The sequence below is a fragment of the Camelus dromedarius genome, chromosome 17, assembly GCF_036321535.1.
Source record: "Camelus dromedarius isolate mCamDro1 chromosome 17, mCamDro1.pat, whole genome shotgun sequence".
NCBI lineage: Eukaryota > Metazoa > Chordata > Mammalia > Artiodactyla > Camelidae > Camelus > Camelus dromedarius.
The window spans coordinates 38,484,099-38,503,849 of NC_087452.1; the positions used below are offsets into that span (position 1 = coordinate 38,484,099).

The window sequence follows — 19,751 nt, forward strand, 5'->3', positions numbered from 1 at the left end:
TTGTCATGAAAGACGATTTCCCAGATTCCTTCATCTCTCTCCTTAGCATCAAGGACCAAGCCTGGAGAAACTGGTTGATTTAGCCCAGGGGTCACCAGTTTGAGACTCCTGATTTATACTCTAAGTTCCTCCCACTTGGGACATTCTGCAGTTCCCTGTATTTCCACAGACCCAAAGAGGAATTGATTGAAGAGCTGTAAACCTAACTCTGGAAGTGGTAGAACCCAGCAATTATTTGTTAAATACCTAATTACTATTGATTTGCTATATGGGACTGGGAAGGCATTTGAAGGTCATCTTGGTCTCACAGGACCCCTAGGAGTGCACACCCCTAGCCTGACCTCACAGGACTAGGCCAGCTGATGAGGGGAGAGTAACTCACGATCCTCAAGCAGAAGCTGGACGGCTCCCATGGTCAACTGAATAATGTCTCCCAAAGACCGCCAGGGCCTATTCCCTGGGACCTGTGAAAGTTACTGGAACCTGTATTGAGAATACACACCCACAAGTGCGCATGTGAACCCTCTGCCCACTCCCAGGATGGAAGGGGATTAAACCACATGTCCTTTCTCTCTCTTTTCCTGTCAGCAGCTTGCTCTGCTCCAGTCTCTATGTTGATTATACATTGGGGCTTTTCCAGCCCTGCTGGTTGCCCCAGGAACCCTCTCCAGACCCACAAATGAATTACCATTTTGTTCCAGTTCACAAGAGCACTAGTGTGGGAACACCGCAGGCCAGATGGAATTTTGGAGACCCTGTCATTTGTTGGAAATTTTCTCTGGCTGCCTTCGTATTAACAGCCATACATTTTGCTCTCAGGCCTGTGAGTGGGAATTCAGGCTGAAAAACTAAAGCAAGTTTCTCTCTGGGGCATTCCATTCCAGCCTTCCAGAGATTTCTACTCTCTGGCTGCTCAGAGGCCAGGACATAGCCCCAGAGAAGAGTGGGAGGGGGGCAGGTCTGTATCCTGCATACACTTCTCCCCAAGTTCCAACCAAACCTGTGACAACAGGCTGAGCCAATTAGGGACACTAAGGGAAGAATCCACCTCACTCTTTGCCTTAAATCCATCCCACTTGTAGCAGGCCATATGGACCTCTCCAGAATAAGGCTGAGAGGAGAGTTTGTAAACTGGGATCCATGGGCCAAATCTGGCAGGTGTGTTTTGTCCGGCCTGAAATGTTTTAAGTAAATTTTAGCCAGTGTTTAAAATCCAGGGTATTTCCCATAAAAATCCAGATTTCCAGCTTCCCTTGAAAAATGGGAGACTCTAGCCACAACCTGGGCCTGTGTTCTCACATGGCTGGAGCAGAGCATCACTCCTCTCTCAATGATATGCTCTCTGCCGTTCACCACAGGCCCCACCACTCCCTACTGTCTCCTGAGAGAAGCAAGGACAGTTGCCTTTGGAATCTCACTTGCTTTGTTTTTCATAGAAGATAAACACTTCTTTGAGCACAGCTCAGTATATAGCTTGAGAAAACACAACATAGGTTGGTTTTCCTTCATTATCCCCAGCCCACTTCATTCACCTATGCCAGCAGCCTGGGCTCCACCAGTGCTTCAGTTTATACTTCTTGGTCCAGAGTTGCACTGTCCAATATGAGAGCCATGAACCACCTGTGACTATTTACATTAAAATTTAAAATTTCCATTCCTGGTTGCACTAACCACATTTCAAGTACACCAGCTACCCACTTTAAGTAGCAGCCACCATAGTGGACAGCACAGAGCAGAATGTTTCCATCAGCTCAGAAAGTCCTACTGGACAGCTCTGGAGAGATTTAAATACAAGATGTGGAGCCTCCACCCAATGAAAACACATGTTGAGTTCTACATCTCTGCCATACTCGGCACTGCAAGGGAGCTGCTGCCTTCCTGGGGTTCACCTTCTAATCAAAAACAAGATATGACAGGAAGTACCCAGTGGTGTCACAGAGACCCTGTTAGAGGCAGAGAAGAGGAGTAGGTCTCTGTTTTCATGATACAAAGAAAATGCCCTGCTTGCCTATCACGTGCCCTCTTGGCCATCCCAGGGAGTCTTGTCAGAGGCTCCCAGAAACGGGGGTTCCCTTAGCCCCCTCATAGAGATGCTGCTTGGGTGTCTGGTGTTCAGCACCACTTGTCTTAGAGGCTCCCCAAGCAAAGCACACAAAGAGAGTCAAGCTGGGCTTTGGAGCTCATCCTCCCCGTCAGGACTTCTCCCACCAGTTGGCCTTCCCTACCCCCACACCCAGCTCTGACACACCCCGCTGCCTGTGTCTCCTGCCCTCTTGCTCCCAAAGGTTGTTCTCTCCCCGAATCCAGATCTAGTCCACTTCCAGGGCTTCCTACTCCAGCCCCTGACCTTCCTTCTTCTATATCTAAACAAGACACTACTGGGACTCAAGACCCTCAGAGGGGCAACATCAACACAAGAAACTGATGTCCAAGAATATTTACTTTTAACAGAAAATTTCCAAAGGCTGACTACCAAAATCAAAGGGCTACGTCTAATGTGAGAATTTTCAGGTTGACTGAGTGGAAAGAGATTCACATTTGTGGTTGTACGGCCCACCCTGAAGCCCTTCATATTTCTGAACTGCATGACTCAGCACTTACAGCATCACTGATCTCTGAGTTACTCTCTTTATTGCTCTCTAAAATGGACCTAATAACACCAGCCTTAACATTTGAGGGATTAAGGAATCAATGAATAACGAATAAGAAAGCTACAAAGCCCAACATAAATATATGCTGTTCTTAGTACTAAGGGGGAATGATCGTCACTAGATCCAGCACTCACTAGAAGTTTGCTAAAGATTCTTTTTTTAATGACACCAGAGTAGAAGCTAAGGAAGGAGACTTTTAGACAAAGGGGTCCTCTGGCATATTCTGAGATGAGATCGCTCAGATGAATATCTGCACAGAAGCAGGGATTCTAAATCCTTTCAGTTCCCTTTAAGACTACTCTGGCCACCTGGTGAAGCTATGGCTCTTTCTGAGGGTGCTTTTTTAAATGTATAAAATAAAAGACATAGGGTTACAAAGGCAATCAATTAGATTGGAATTATAGTCATCAAAATATTCCAAAAAATAAATCTGTGATATAATAATACATGTGCTTCTTTATTAACATATTAAATAATAAGATCTATCAGCACATCTAATCACAAATGCACTTTTAAAGTAGTAAGGAGTAAAGACTATTTTAAAGGATCTGCTTCCACTCTCATGATATAAAATCTGTTATTCCTCTTGGTGACAAAGTCACAGGTCTTGCTAACACGACTGTGGTTAGTGCCTACATTCATTTTGAAGAAATGCTGAATTTCAGTTAGAGATTAATGAAAATAAAGGTGAAACTTTTCTTCATTCAAGTTTAGGGCTCCCCTGGATTCTAGGCATGGATCTTGATCAAGAACTCTTAAATGAGTATCCTTTAATCCCTTCCAGTGGATTCCACCTTTCTCTAGTTCCCCATTACAGGGATGGATCCACATGGCTGGTGTAAAGGCAGTCCCTTTACAGCACATATTCCCCCGGTTCCCCGATTCTAGAACCCCTTCTGCATGGGAGTTACGGTCCAAGGATACCCACCCAACTCCTGCTCTCCCTGACGCACTGAAGGATCCTACTAGCAAGTCCTAGAGGCCCAGGCCTTCATGTCCAGCCCTGTCCATCATCCAGGGACAAGGTAATCACAGCTCCCATTAACTGAGCACTTATTATGTGCCGATGACTATTGTATTAGGCGCTTTATGCTCATTATAGCATCGAACACAGAACCCCAAGAGGAGGCAGTGTTATTTTCAGTGGAAACTGAGGCTGAGAGGTTAATGGCTAACTGACTTGCCCCAAGTGGTAGGCAGGGTTTGAAATCAGTTCTGATTACAACTCACCTCTGAACACTTTATGCTTTAAAACCATAAAAGGTAAGGTATTATGACAATTCCAGTTTAAACTCAGACACCTGGGGCCGCTGCCCTGGAAATGGGTTAAGTATGAAAGAGGACCAGGAGCCTTTCCTGACTCACAGCGAAGAGACTAAAGAGGGTGGAGCTGCCCAGCCATCCACGTTCCCTCCCCAAAGGGCAATGAGGGGATTTTAATTAGAGTTTCAAGAAAGAATATTCTGAAAGAAAGGAATACAATAGCATCTTTGTAGTTGCAACAGGATCTCTAGGGCTCCAGGAGAAGTTGAGAGAGGAGAAGGGAGCAGGGGGAGAAGAACTGTACAAGCTGGGGCCTGCTGACACTGGCCAGGTATGCGGAGAGGTGAGGAGCGAATGCTCCCGCCGTCCAGGAGGCCACCTCTGCTGGCGGCCGGTGCCTGAGCTAGGATCCAGGTCCCCCAACGGGTACACACTGAGCTTCTGTGTGGACAGACAACAGAGACACTCTGTCCTGGAGAAAGAGGCCTGTGTCCCGCCCACCCTCCTCCCAGTACAGGGATGGATGTCCAAACGGCCCATTCACTGGCCACCCCAGCCTCCAGCCCTCAAACTGCCTGCAGCCTCCACCTCCACTGGGCCCAGGCATCCCAGGCAGCATGATCCAAAACCCTCATCCCAGCCTGGTCACAGCTTGTGTCCATTACTTCTCCCCCTGCTTCCTTCCACCTGGCTGAAAACGGGTTATCACAGTATCCTCGGACTGGAGTTCATTCATTTCCTTTGGAGAAAAGAATGAAGAGGGTTGCAGATGCTGTCCTTTTCGAAATCATGACCCTCCGATGTTACAGGTCTAACTGTATTTGGGTCTTCCCTTCCCACCTCAAACAAGGCACCAAGCATTTAAAAGTACTAAAGCAACATTTTAAATCGTGGCCAGAATGAAGAAGAAAGGCATGGCCTCTGCCTTCAGCATATGGTGCAGATGGGAAGATGACCACAGAAAACATTGCTCCCCTAGGTACTCAATTGGGTTGTGAAATTACTGAGGGAGGAATAAGTTACTTGTGTGTGTACATGAAGAAAACTTGAAATGGAGGAGGAGATTCATATGGATAATCTCCTTTCAGGAAACACGGAGACTGAGATATAAGACACGGAATGTCTTGAGATTCCCCGGCGCCTTGTGCATTAGAAGGCACATCATAACATGGGAGAAAAACCAGTCTGGACAGAGGCCAGGCCAGCTGCTGGAAAAGCCAGGTTTGTTCTGCTGATAAAGCTCCCCCACAGAAGCACACGTGGACACAGGGACGCAGGAAGCACAGAGAGGCAGTGCAGCCCGGCCAGTGGAAAGTATCCCTGCTCGGCCAGAGGGCAGCCCGCTGCTGAAACCCAGCCCGGATCACCATGCCCAGAGCAGCCCCAGACTCTGTGTGCCCCAAGGGACATGCTCACAGATTTCAAAGAGCATTTGCCTGCTCCGCTCGGGAGCCCGAGGGGTGAAAGGGCCTCCCCAGGGCCATCCTTTCTGTCTCTTGAGCCCCAGTGTGTTACGGTCGCATCCATGCTTCTCTGGCTCTTCCTATTCTCTTTTTCCTCTCCCTTTCTCTCTTCTATCCCTAACCCCTCTGCTTTCTTTAACCAGTTCTTTGACTGATGGCATTTCTGGAAAAATCCCTACTCGACTTGGCTTTTAAACGTGGAACCACGAACCTGCTGCCCAAGCCAAGATGGAAGGATTTGAATTCTCCAGATGGTTCTGGAAAAGGCTGTTTGCTAATTGCAAGCAAATACCCTCGAAAGCCAAACAAAAAATGCCCGCAAGTAAACAGCATGTGACACAGTCCCTTCCTGCCACCACTTAATAGAAACCCAAGAGAGGAAGCTGGGCAAGGAGAGATGGAGCAGCCACAGCCCTGCCCACCCTGCCCACCATCCAGCAGGGGCGGCCAGCAGGGCCTGGGGGCCAGGAGCAGGGGGACCCGAGGGGCTGTGCTGCCTGGCAGAGGGCCCCAGGCACTGCTGGCAAGGTATCTGAGGCGGCACAAATAACGCTGTACTCATTTATTATCGCAATTCTATCCTATTTTTATGATTATAATGGCAAAACCAATTCAGAGGATTAAGAGAGAAATGTTAAACACCTCACAGTGACTCTTAAAAATATACCATAACATTCCTGTGATGGCTGCCTCCTGGAAGGCACTGTCATGTGGAACCTCTTAGACTCAATCCAAAGGTCCAGGAAGGGAGTCAGGTAGAATTATAAAAATACCGCTTTCTTTGAAAACTTCAGCCTTCAATGTCCAGCCACTTCAAGACCTGAACATCATGCTCTCAGTTTCTAGGCAATTGTGCCTCGTCCTCTTTTCATTGCTTTTGGTGCTGCCTGTTGTTGAAGCAGCAGAAGCTGGAGATGCAATTGCTCTCCTGTTAGGTGCGATTCTCAGCATTACAGGCATTTGTGCTTGTTTAGGGGTATATGCATGAAAGAGAAATGGCCAGATGTGACTTTGAAGGGCCTCCTGAATTAAACCTTGCCATGAAAACTTTTATGCTACTGAGGTTCAGAACTGAGCTTTGGTATCTGAAAGTTTCCAAGAAGCAATACATAAGGTAGTTTCACATTCTTGGTTATTTCCCTATAAACGGGAACAAACTGATATCCTATGTTAAATGGAAAACAAAATGTTTTCTTCATAACAAATAATGCACTGAAAAATGCCATCTGTAATTGTATTTGCTAGTTAGAAGGAGGGCCAAAGAAGCGAGATGGCTGAAATTTGCGTAAGTATTATTTTGTAGTTTCAGAATTCTCAACAGAAAGAAGGAAACTCTTGCCCAGAATCTTAAGAAATGGCTACAGTTCAGTTATAATCACCGTCTCCTTCATCTGTTGAGGACTCTTTTATCCATTTTTTATTGGATTTTTCTTTTGTTATCTCTCAGGTTAGTATTGTACTTAGATATCAAATACAGCTGGTCAAAAATTAAAACTTATTTCTTTAGGGGTGGAAAGTTTAGAAAATTTACTCAATGTATGTAACATTGAATTGGAGAAAAGATTTAATGTAAAAAAAGTACTTTATATTGACACTGAAATAAAGAAGAGATTTAATGTTAAACAAAAAACCTTTATATTAACTGAGTAATATCTACATAGTGAGAAGTACTGTATTAAATATAAACCCATTGTGTAACAAAAAATATCATAATAATAATATTTTACAGAACTAAAATGATTAGTATCATTTTAAAATAAGTTACTTTTATATCATGGCTACTCTAAGCATGGCTAGTTAAAGGACACCACAGGATAAATAAAAATGAAGATGAAGAGAGAGAAGAATGGCAGACAGAGGTCTGTGTACCCAGATGCCCTGAGCAAGAAATGGAAGTTGTTCTTGACTTGCCCTCAGTCTCCCTGAGGTTACCAAGGGCTTGAAGTTCTGCTCAAACATCCCCCACTCCTGCTCCCTCTGACCAGCCACAGGGCCATTCCTCTCTCCTGTCCATCAGGATTATGGTGATCATAATTGTTCCCCAGACACTCTCCTCCACTCCACCCCCTGTAGTCTCCCCACCTTTGGAAACTGCTCTCTAAAATGCAAACACAATCCCACCTCTCCAAGCTCAAAAGCCCTTCCATTCCCCTTGTGTTCTCAGTGTAATAACTCAAATCCCCTGCTGGCTGGGGAGACCACTCATGCCCCATTTCCAGGTTGTTTCCCCCCTACTCCCTCCCAGCCAACTTTGACAACTCACTTTGCCTTTAGGGCTTTGCACACACTGTCCCTTCTGCTAGACTGCCTTTCCCTCTTCTTGTTGTTATATTATTTTTTACTTATTTTTTATTATTTTTTTCAGTAAAATTAAAATTTCTGTATACACTTCTATGAGTTTTAACATGTGTTAAACACCCCTGAATTCACCAGTTCCTACCTAAAAGCACCTTCTGGCTTCCTCTCAGTGAGCAGTCCTGGAGCCACCAGACGAGGCCCTCGGGAAAGTGGCCGGACCCCAGGCCACTTCCAAGAATATGTGCCCATAGTGTGGGGGGACACACAGGGAAGGGCAGCCTGGGGATCACCCACAAACCCTTGCTCCATCCGCACTCTTAGGCTAGGTGATCTGTCAGACACAGGCCTGTGCAGACACATCCAGAAAATACAAGGATTGCACCCCAAACGCCCCAGATGGAAACACTTTAGCAGTCACATCAAAAAATGATCCAAGCAAAGACAGCCCAGGTGGCTCAGGACATTCAGGTTTCAAGGAAAGCATTCTGCTTCTACATCAGCACCTGGGTAGGGAGGGAGGGCTACCTGCCCAGGCCTCTTCTGAGGGGACTGTCAGCATCTGAAGCACATTTTTCTCACTGGCCCTGAAACTGATAAGGACTTCATTTCTTTGTGAGGCCTATCCCCACCCCATCCCCACCCTACCCTTTCCAACCCACTGTTTTTGGACCAACTCCTACTTGGTCTGGTTGGAGCCAGTGGATTGTTTAAAGCCTGAGCCAGTGGATTGTTTAAAGCCAGAGCCTGGCTGCAGGAGCAGCTGCCCCCAAGAGGGGGGTGCCCACAAGGGAGGATATCAAATTCCTGGCAGGATCCAAGGGCTGGATGTCCTGATTCCCAGTTCTGATTCCAAAACCGGTTTAACCTCTTCTCTTTTCTTCAGCTGAGCCTGAGAACCTGAGGGTCTCCCTAAGATCTTCTGCAGGATGACTGGCTGGGACACCTCAGCATTAGACCTCAGGGGCTGTGGCTGAGTGGGGCTGCCCTCACTCAGCCAGAGTTCAGCAAGGAGACCCAGGGCACACAGACTGGGCAAACATCTCCTACAGGCTGGGTATCTCCTGCCTGGTGAGAAGAGAGATCTAAAGGAGCAAGAAGACTATTTTAGGACAGGATCTGTCTACACTTGATCCACACTTAGAGAAGAGTCCCAAAAGCAGCCCCACATCAGATATTAAATGAAATATATTGATGACCTCCTTACTGTTTGTTTTCAGTCCTGACAAAAAGAAAACCTATTTTTGTGGGTCCTCTATAAACCCCCCATTCTTATAGCACCTTTAGGGCACCAAGTGTTTTCACCTCCAAGATTCCTCTTGCTCCTCATAGCAACCCCTTAGTATAAGCCCATTTTACGGATTAGGGGCCTGAGGTTCAGAGCACCTGGAATGCTTCCTCAGAGCCACACAGTAGCCTAGTCTGGCATAAACCTCGTTCGGATTTCAAACCCCATGCCTTCCCTACACCACTCCAAGCTGCAGCAAAGGGCTCAAGTACATGAAGAAGCTACAGTGTCTGTGATGGGACCTGCATGGTGGAGGGGCTGGGGAGTGAAGGATTAGGAGACCTGGGCTCTAGCCCAGCTCTGACTGACCTTGAGAAGGTCACGCTCCTTCTCTGGCTTTAGCTCCTCACCTAGAGATTCCCCTCTGAGTCTTAACCTATAGGGACTTTAGCTCCTGGTTCTTCCAAGGACAACCGACCCATATAGGACCCTCCTGGGACCCCCTCCCTCTCCATGACCTGCCTGATGACATGCTTATAGAAGAATGAAGACAGAAAAGAGGAAACTCCTCCCACACCTACACTCTGGGCCCTCAAGGGTAGCTGCGGTAAAATGTTTGATGAAGAGGCTGAAGCCAATTTGTTCTTGTGAGCTTGCCTGATTTCCACTTAGCCAGGCACTCAGGTCCCCATTTCCATGGATGATCAGAAGCTGGCCTCACGTCATTAAAAACAGCCCCCATGTGGAAATGACCTAAAGTCCACAAGGAGGGGAGATGATTTTCAAAATCATGGTACTGAGTATTGAAAGTAGGGTTATGAAGATTTTTTTAGAGATGCAGACATGGAAACTTGCTTTGATAAAAACTGAAATAAAACAAATCAGACTGCAAAGCTGCATGTTCTGTATAATATCGACTCTCTAAAATAATACTCAGAGTAGAAAATACACCAAAATGATAACCACAGTTACCTGTAGAAGTTGGCAGTATGGCTGTTATATAAAATAAGTATTTCATATATATATATATATATATATATATATATATATATATATATATATATATATATAGACACACACACACACACACACATATATATATAGTATAATCCCCCAAGGACTAGGAAGAAAACTTTTTTTTTAAGTTGGCAGTAATAGGCTTAACTTCTATCAATATTTCTCATCCAATTTCAAAGTCTCCAGCATACATCAAGTTTCCTACCATTATTATAAAGAAAGTGGCAAGTGTCCCAATTCTAGCTTTGGAAATACACACACCAAGCCCTGGCAGAGACCCACAGCCCCTTCAGGATAATCAAAAATGTCCTCACAGGTCCTGCAGCTCAGTGTTCACTTTGGCAAAAAGACATTTAAGGATTCTAGGCTTTCAGCTTTATATTTCTAACCCAGGCTTTCCCAGCTTATGTACCTTGGATCAGTGAGACAATGGTGTTAAGGAATTACTGAATATTCAAACGAGTTGGGGAAGGCCACATCTCAGTTCTAATGAATTAAAAGGAGTTTCTCTATGGAAGGATCCTCCAAGGAGGCATATGATATGTATCATTTTTCAGCTGAAATCCATCAAGCCTTCTATTTTAGGACTGTCCCAAGGAGCAGCAGCTCTACTGATGCAGAGACATCTGAGTGAGTCAGTTCTCATACCCTCAGCCCTCTAGGCCTGTGGTTCTCAGTCCTGGCTGCACACTGGGATCACTTAGGGAGACTTTTAAAAAAAAAATCCCTTGGTCTAGGTCCCACCCTGGATTTGGTCTGGGGAAGGTCGGAATCAGGGCTGAGGACCACTCCTTCCTCACACTCTCTTAACTACCGGTGCTAAGAAAAGGTCAACACCAGACCTGGGGTCCAACCTCAGAATTATTCGGGCATCATCCATTTTGGGAGCTAAATGGCACCTCAAAAGGCATCTAGTCCAATTTTATAGAGGAGGAAACTGAGGTCCCCTAAGGACTTCTAGCCCCCTGCCTCCTCCTATGCTGGTTCCTGCCAATGCCGAGCTGCATTCAGGCCCCCAGGGTTCTGGACCACAGGATCCTTCATTCAGAGAGAGAAGCAAAAGAAACCTTCAGATCCCTGGGGCCATTCTGATACCAGAAGTTGCCCATCGGGCCCTTCTCTCTGGCAAGTGGACCTAGACATAACGAAATCCTGACTCAAGCCCTCTTCCTAACACACCCCAGAACTGAGGATAAGAAGCCAGGAACGTGCTGGCTCAGGAACAGGAAGCCCACCTGACAGTGGAGCAATCACTTCATCATGGCGTCCAGAGGCTGCCAGAAAGGAAGGCAGGTAAGGTGTATTCTCCCTCCTGCACCAGCCTCCATCACAGGAGTATGAGAGGCTCTGCCATGGACAGGAGACTCCTCACAGCAGTAATGGCCCTAAGGGGGTGGCCTGGGCCCCTACTCTCTTCTGGCAACACTCTGGCACCTGAACAGGGAATTTTGTTTAAAAAAAACAAAAACAAAAACAAAAACACTGCACTTTTCAGTTTCATATCCTGTACCTCCTACCACTTTCCTTTTCCAATTTTGAGATTTCATTATTGATTTCTCTTTAGCAAATTTGAGGGGGAAAAAAAACTCTGAGGATTGGGGAGAGGGTGTTATGCAGGTGTAAAGTGAAACACGCACACACACCCCACTCCCCTCCCTGAGACCCCAGCGCTTGGTGACCAGCCCTCAGCCTCTGGTCCTGACACTGCCAGGACACCCTGGCACAGAAGGAGCTGTTCTTCCAGAGACCGTCCATTCTACAGGGGAGTTTCTGGGCACCCTTCTCAACTCCAGGCCCACAGCTAAACTCCTTGAAAAGTATCTCCATTGAGTTCCAATCTGCCCTCTGTGAGCCTGGGAGTGCAGGGAGCTGCCCACAGATGCACACGAGAGCCTCTGTGGGTTCCTTCAGAGCTCAAACTCATCCGTGGCTGACACCCCTCAAGGAAGGGCAGTTAACTGCAGGAGCAGGTGAGGGCGGGGGCGGCAGGTAGCTTCTACCAGGAAGCAGAGCTGATCAGCAGCTAAGGAAGCCCCTTTCCTGAGGCTACGCATGGGCTTTAGTTAAGCTGCCTGACTCACAGTCTCACAGGGTCTGTCTTTCCTGCCTGTTGGTGCCTGTGAGCCTTATCAATGGAAGGGCCACGTTCACAAGGTCTCTGGCTTCATAAATGATAGCCCAGGCCATCCAGTGCTCCTATACCTGCCTTTTGGTCCCAGGAAGTGGAGGGAGGTGGGGCACTGGGAGCCAGGCATTTGAACCTTACCAGGGCCAATTTAATTCTACGGTAATAAATGTAAAGCATTACTTCTTAATATTAAATAAAACATGGCTTAGATAGAAGATAATACAGAATTCTCATACATTTTTCAGAGGAATAAAGTAACTTCAAAGGCATCTATCTCACCCATCAGAGGCTGCCTTGCATGCCCCATGGAATCTTCTCCTTTCTGCCCTGTGGATTGTACGGAGTTTGTACAGTGCTGCGAGTGGGTTACGGTGCAGCCAGGGTGTATGAGATCGTAAGGAAAGCCCCCTTACTGCGCTCCTCTCAGAAAAGCCAACTGCCCCCGTCACGAGTGGAGAAATGAAAGCCAGCGCCCCCCTGCCACCTTCGAGGAACAATTATAGACCCAGAAGGCAGCTCAGGCGCTGCGCCCGCAGCCGGTGCGCGCTGCCCTCGGCCACCTGTCTGGATGCCCACCCAACCCTACCGCCCGCATGTCCCCTCCCGCGATTCCTACCATGTCCCCCGCGGTGGCTGAACCTGCTGAACCTGCCTCTCCGCGCTCTCAGCCTGCTCTCCAGCTCATCCCACCGCCCCGGCCGCCCCTGGCGCCGTGGCTCTCCCGGCTTCCCTGGACTCGGGTTTCCCGGACCCAAGAGCCACAATTTCCTAGCGGCCAACTCTTGGGCGGGCGATGCGCGGCGGGATGCTCTGTGGTGGGGTTGGTAGAGGAAGTCTAGACGGATGCACGCGGGATCTGTGGGGCTGCGAGGATCTGCTGTTCTGCGGGAGCTCTCCCGCAGCTTCGAGCCTCCGTGATCAGCTAGGGACGTTTGCAGTTTGCCAAGGCTGCCGCGCGTCCCAGCCCAGCCTCCCCACTTCCCCGAAAGCGCCAGAGTGGGGAGCTCCTTTCACAATAAAAGCCCTGCCCCGGCTCGGGCAGCCGCAGCCGCCTGGAGCAGGGGCCCAGGTGCTAGGAAGAAACGAGCTCCGCCTGCCCGCCGGGTGATGAGCAGAGGCTGGTCAGCAAGGCACGCTAAGCAGGGCCTGGGGGCATTGCCTCGATCTCGCCTCCATGGGGTGCGATGCTCTGTGAGCCCCCCGCAATCCGGGGGTTCCTGCTGAGGGTCGCCAAAACTATCGCTCTCCCCCGCAAAGCCTCAGAAAGACAACTTTACTGGCATCTCATAGCCTTGTTTAAGCTCAGTCGCCAAGGGCGGCCTGAAAGGAAATACGGAAGGAAAATCCATTGACCACTGAAGGTCATTAACGATGAACAGTTTTTCTCCTTGAGAACTAATCAGTGTTAAGTCTCTGGAGTAAGCTACGAACACTGACCTCTCCACTAAGGATGTGTAGACAGTGCCTTATGTCCCCTGGGTCATCTACAGTGGGCTGTGGCACAGGTCTGGCAGGACCTAAGAGTCTGCATGCTCCTTGTTGGAAAGAGGACTGGGCTTGGAGTCCATAGCCCTGGAACTGGCCCCTATGTTAACAGCTGAGTGATCATCTACCAATTCCTGGACCTCTCTAAAACCTGTGTTCCTAAGTAGCCCAAGTATTCCTATTCATTGTATGAGGCTATCACAGCCTTGATAACAAAACCTGATGAGGACAGTGTAAGAGAAAAAATTTACAATCCAATTTCATTCATAAATATGGGTGCCAAAATCCTATATAAAAGTTAGTAAATCAAATATGGCAATATGTTAAAAGGGAGGCTAATTATCCTGAAAAAAAAAGGAACACAGGTTGATCTGACATAACCAATCAATGCAATTGGTCACACTAACAAATTACAGGAGAAAAATCATGCTCCAGCCATTTTTTGAAGCTCAATTTCAATGCCATTTCTGTAATGAAACCATTCCTGAGCCTCTGTGGGAGAATACTACCTATGGGATATCTTGAGTAATTTCCAGACAATCTCTTTTAATTCTATGTATCCCACCCACCCACATTAATATCAACCAAATTAATTTTAGGCCATTTAAAAAGGAAAAGAGTGACATACTTGGATAAGACTTAAAAATAGAAATGGCTTCTGTTGGCTAGGCTTCCCTCTAAACCCCCTCCCAAGTTGGAAGGCTTGGCACCGGCCAGAAACATTTCTCCTAGGGATGGATGTGTCTTGGCAGATTGACTCTTCCTGGACTGAAACTGGGCTTTCAGGCCTGCATTTCTCCCATCCTAAAGAGAGGCAGGAGTAAGATAAGGCGTCAGCCTGCCACCCTAGCAGGAGGAAGTAACCTCAACTGTCAGTGCCCTGATTTACAACGAGGTCCCATACTTTACACTGCATCCTCCCACAGTTCTCCCGGGCAGAATCAGCTTCTCACCAGCCCCTTCTATCTGAAGGCTGTTACATAAATCACAGGGATTCTGCCTCACACTTGACTTATTTCCCCTAAAACAGGTCAAATGGTACATATTTATCAGTCAGAACATCTCAACCAGGTTGTACTGATGGTTCAAAATTATTTTTGAACCTGCTGTCTTTTGAATACACACTTCCTGAATTCTGACAACTACTATAGATTTGGAGTCTTTTATGAAGAGAAAAAAACCCAACCCTCCCCCCCTCTAAAAACAGCATCCACCATCTTGATGCCACATCTCCTGGGTTAACATCTGGGCCCAAAAGCTTTTAGTCTGCAAGACCTTAGGCAGCTTACACAACCCTCCTTCTCTCAGTTAACTCGTCTGTTTTATTTGAGACTCCAGAGTCAGGTGTGTGCTTACTAGCTCTTCTTACACCTTCTTTGGGGAAATGTCTACTCAAATCTTCTGCCGATTTTTAAGTTGGTGTTTTCTTCTTACTAAATTTTAAGAGTTCTTTATATACCAAGGTTACAAAGTACTTTATCAGGTAAGTCATTTACAAATATTTTCTTCTTTCTATGGCTTATTGACTCATTTTTCTAAATACTATCTTTTTGAAGCACTGTCTTCTGATTAATCCTACTCCTGTTTTCTTTTATGGATCACATTTTTTTAAGTTTTGTTGTTTTTATGGGAGGGTATTTGCCAAAGTCCTCCCTTATCCACTCCAGAAGTCCCGCCCCTCACTCTTGTTCACTTTGCATTGGCCAAAACAAGTCTCATGGCCAAGCCTGACTTCAAAGGGTGTGAAGTAAAATCCTCCCCGGAAAGAACAAGTGCATCTTTGGTGAACAGCATTACAAGCTCACTGCCCAAGGGGGTGGTCCTCATATATTAAGCTCCAGGATTGTTTGATACAAGTCAACACTTCCATTCAAAGATCCATCAGAATTCAGGGTTTCTCTCACATTTGATGATACCAATCCACTGGCTTTATCAGTTTTCTCTTTGTCCGAGAAACCCTGTGATCTGGCCATGTTGTATGTACTTTCCTTCTTTGTCCTGTTCCTCCAAGTCAGGGAGAAGATATGTCCATTTTGGCTTTGTAGAGCTTCTATTCTACTGAGCTTTTGCAACAAATACTGACATTCTCATCTGCCCCTTTAACAGTCACTCAATAAGCCCTCCTAGCTCCTCCAAACTCAGGAACATTAGTAAAACTTTGCTCAAATCTCCTCTACTTGCTGCCTATGATACAGAAACCTTCTCAGAAAAGACTCAGGCCCAGATCCATCTACACCAACCTGAAGAAAAGTCCTCAAGAATTCAGGCAAAGGTTGCGTGTTGAGATTTATTCTCATCTCTTTTGCACTCTTCAGGTCAAGATCAAGTCACAAAGATAGGGAATTGGAGAGTTGGATGTCTGTGCTCAAATCATCATCTTAAGTTAAACATTTCTGAATGTTATTTTAAAATATAAAATTTAAACTGGTCCTACCATATCCCTATTGGCTACAAGTTTGTAGATGCAGTGAAATTTAGAAGGACCTAACCTACTTTCTAGCAATGTTAACAAGATATGCTGTGTCAGTTCCCATTGTGCTACAAAACTCAGTAAAAAATAAACTTCCATTTTTGTTATACTTACACAGGCTTTTCTCAGATCTCAATCTGCCCAGAGCAAAAACTTTATTAAAGTCAAATCCAGTAACATCTTCCTGTCAGGACATTGTTTCAGGTATTACCAATAACCCTCCAGCGTACAGCGGCCCTTTCAGGGCTTCCCTCCATTACAGCTGGTGGTCTGGTGGCTGGTTCTCTTGTTATGGGTGGCCTCCAATGCAGATGCTATCATGGGGCGGCACATTGTACTTTGGTGCCTAATTAGATCTGAGCAGCTTCTTGTCATTGGAAATCATACCAAGGCAGAGCCCTTGTCCTCACTAAGCAGTGTGTTGCTTAAAATTCAATCAATTTTTAGCAAGTCCAAGTGGCTGTCATTGCCTTGGCACGTTTGCCTATCTCAGCAGTTGGCTTTGATACATACACAGTCAGATCCTCACATACACCTTCATTTATGTACCATCAACTTCCAGCCAACATGGTTCTTTCCCATCCGCAGGCTGTGATCAAGTCTGTAGTTGCTCTCCCCAACTCTTTCCTCTCCTACTCCTACTATTTTCTATAAGTGTCTGACTCCTCACCAGAAAGGCCTTTGAGTAAGATCTTCAGTCTTGAGTGTGGGAAGGTAGACAGAGGCTGTGACCTGTCCCTCCACAGGCTCCACACGTGGGATCTCGATCATGGGATGTCTTTCACTGCAGGGCCAGGAGCAGGGAAGAGAAAGCATCTTGGGATCCTGGACCTCAAAGGTCCTAGCTTGGGGAACAAAGCACCAATAGGGGTATATGATTAAAGTAAGTGGCACAACCACAATCACATGTGGAGTCACACTCCCTGGGTTTGAATTCTGACCTCTCAATAAACCCCAATGCATTCCTTTGTAAAATGGTGACAATAATAACCCCTTACCACATAGAGCTAGTAGAGGATTGAGATAAAGCATATAAAGTCCACAACACAGTACCTGGTTCATGGTAAGCGCTCAATAAATGGTAGTGTAATTATTGTTATTTCTATTATTGTTCAGAAGAGGACATCCTGGACAACCTCATTCTCCATAAAAGACCCACTGTTCACATAAAGGAGGCATCAAAACACCTTGCAGGTCTCAGTAGGAAAGGGCAGGCCACGCCAGCAATTTGTTCTGAGCATCCTCTAAACCTGCCCTCCCACCTCCCCCTTGCCTGTTACGCACAACACCTCACAAGGACACTCAGGGAGCCTGATCCCTCTGCCTTGTCTCACTCTCTAATGTCGCCCTTCTTCACAGCATTCCCTTCACAATACATTCAAGAGTTCATTTAAGAGCGTATCTTTATTGTAGCGTAACAATCTGGGAGGTACAAATTACACAGTTGAAATAAAACACAATTACCTAATCCTAATCAGCATAGTGTTTACGCAAGAAGTGTTCTTGGTGGTTTCAGTCATCCCTCTGAAAAATGTACACTACAGCCCAGCTCCTGACTCCTGACATGCTTGTCCAATCACACTACTTCTCTCTCCAGGGCCTAATGGAGTCCTTTATAGCCCTCAAAATCCCAGGAAAAGCAATGCCCTTCTACGTAAGGTACTCTGATCACAGGGCTGACCAATTCACCTCAACTGCTCAACCCACTAACCTGGCAGGCTCCTGATTTGATCCATAAAGATACAGCCTAATGCCTTGCAACTCAAAGGATAGTTTGTGGACTGGTATTTGCCTGTGAACTGTTTCTTATAGGACTACAGGTGCAGAAATTGAGAATAAATGTTTTTTAAATATATAGAGCGACTTGATGTTGCCAAGACATCCAAGCAGATGATGAGTCAATTCGTCTCCTACAGGGTTTATACCATTTTGAACTCATGTGATGAACTGCATGTAACATGAACTGTGTATTAGTCATGTGCCATGTCGCACAATGTTGATGAAAGATTGGTGGGGAGAGTGGGAAACGAACTCTTTACCACAGGTAGTCTGAGAAGCACTGGTTGAAACTCTCAGCTCGGATTCCCAGAGCTGATCCAGAAAAGCTTATGATACTGATTAGCTTTCTTGCTGATTCCACAGGATAGCTTTTAAAACACGAATGGCCAGGGAAGGGGGCAGAAGTAAAGCACAACCATCTTTTTATTTTTTCAACAGAGCTTTTAAAAACAGAGCAGAACTGCAATGAAAGTCTACAATCCTCACATTTCATAAAAGACCATTTTAATGCTAAAAAGGAAAAAGGACAATTTGAGTGTAAGTTTCCAGGAACTGTGGGCCATCCTAGGTGAACATACACAGCTCCACCTATACATCCAGATTTCCACTTCGTTTTCCTCATGTCACGGGGAGGTGGAAATGTTGTCATGGACTTGCACCAGTCCACAGACTCCCATTTAGGAACCGCCGGTCTATCTAGTTTTCCTGGCTCCTTTTTTATCCACCCTTAATTCTTCCCATGCCACAATGACCTTGCTTCCCCTGTCAAGGATGAAGTTCAAACTCCTTAGCATGGGACGCCAGTTTCTCAGTGACCTAGAGTGCTGTTCACCTCTCGTGATTAATTCTCAAGATAACCCCCAGTATCATGCTAAACATGTTCAAGTCCCTAGCATGTTCAAATGGCTCAGTGTACCTCAGACACAAGGAGTTCTATGCAGGCTGGTCATTACAAATATGTAAGATTAACAGAATCACGCTGGCCCCAGTTTAATATACAGGACTGGCTAAGGTGAGAGTTAGTCTCCTTTATCTCCTCCTTGGCCTGGTTATTTCCCTCTTAATACCCAGATCTCAAAGACAAGCATCCTTCTCACCAGATAGCCAGAACTCTGCATGAACTGAATTACTGATCATCTATTACTTGCAGTGTGGTTACCAGATAATACATTCAGGTCACAAGCACCACGGTCCAGGCAAGAACCTGACTCTCTTTTCTTTACTCATGGTTTCTCTCCTCTAGGCCCTTCTCTAAGCAACAAGGCTGCTTTCAGCTACAGGATCTTGTTCTGAATTCACACTCTCTCCCTTTGGATAAAACTGTCTCTAAACAGGTTGTGACTGTCCTGGCACAGGATCATCAACACCTGGCTCACTTGTATTTTTCTAAACTACAGCTTCCCCCCAAGCATAACCTTTGGTTGCAACACAAGAAGGTAACATTTGCAAGATACAAACAAGGTGGAACACAGGAAAGGGAGGTCATCTATCACCCTATTTCCTGAAAATGTCATTATAAACAGCTAACCTATTAGGCTCATACCTTTTCATAGTGAAGCTACACTATCCTATTATGGAGAGAGGGAGACAGACAGACAGGTAGAAACTAGACAGCAAATAATCCTTTGGACCAGAAAAGATGTACCATATGAAAAAATAACAAACTGACTTTTCCTTTAATAGATCAGTCTCCTGAGAAATGTCAAATGAATCCAGTGGATAGTACTCGGTTGCATGGGGCAGCCCTGTTGAAACTGCCCCTTGAAGAAGTACAACTGAGGACCAGTTCCCATTCAATACAGGGTTAGAGTCCCCTGAAAGGTCCAGGCATAAACAACTCTCTACAAGGTCTATTTCTTACAGCAGTATCTTCAGTTTCTATTTAAATCTCTCCCTCTCTGGGTTGAATTGCTCATTTCTATCATCTCTATAATCATCTATACTCAACTGGTCACCCTATACGTTCATTTAC

General features: G+C 46.1%; 2 protein-coding genes across 2 annotated transcripts in view; one reads left to right on the top strand and one right to left on the bottom strand.

Annotated features, from left to right (window-relative positions):
• GASK1A (golgi associated kinase 1A) overlaps positions 1-13,036 on the bottom strand; it is a 44,308-nt gene extending 31,272 nt beyond the window's left edge. The window contains exon 1 of the mRNA XM_031470084.2: positions 12,662-13,036. Within this exon, the coding sequence (XP_031325944.1) occupies positions 12,662-12,664 (3 nt within the window). The 5' untranslated portion in view covers positions 12,665-13,036. The remainder of the gene's footprint in view (positions 1-12,661) is intronic.
• LOC116158200 (small integral membrane protein 30-like) lies at positions 6,207-6,365 on the top strand. Its single transcript, XM_064496139.1, has one exon. It carries the CDS (start codon positions 6,207-6,209, stop codon positions 6,363-6,365), a length of 159 nt encoding a protein of 52 aa, XP_064352209.1.
• Positions 13,037-19,751: the final 6,715 nt, after the last annotated feature.

What these genes read in the sequence shown, in the direction of transcription:
- LOC116158200 (XM_064496139.1), top strand. Translation starts at nt 6,207, where the DNA reads ATGCTCTCAGTTTCTAGGCAATTGTGCCTCGTCCTCTTTTCATTGCTT.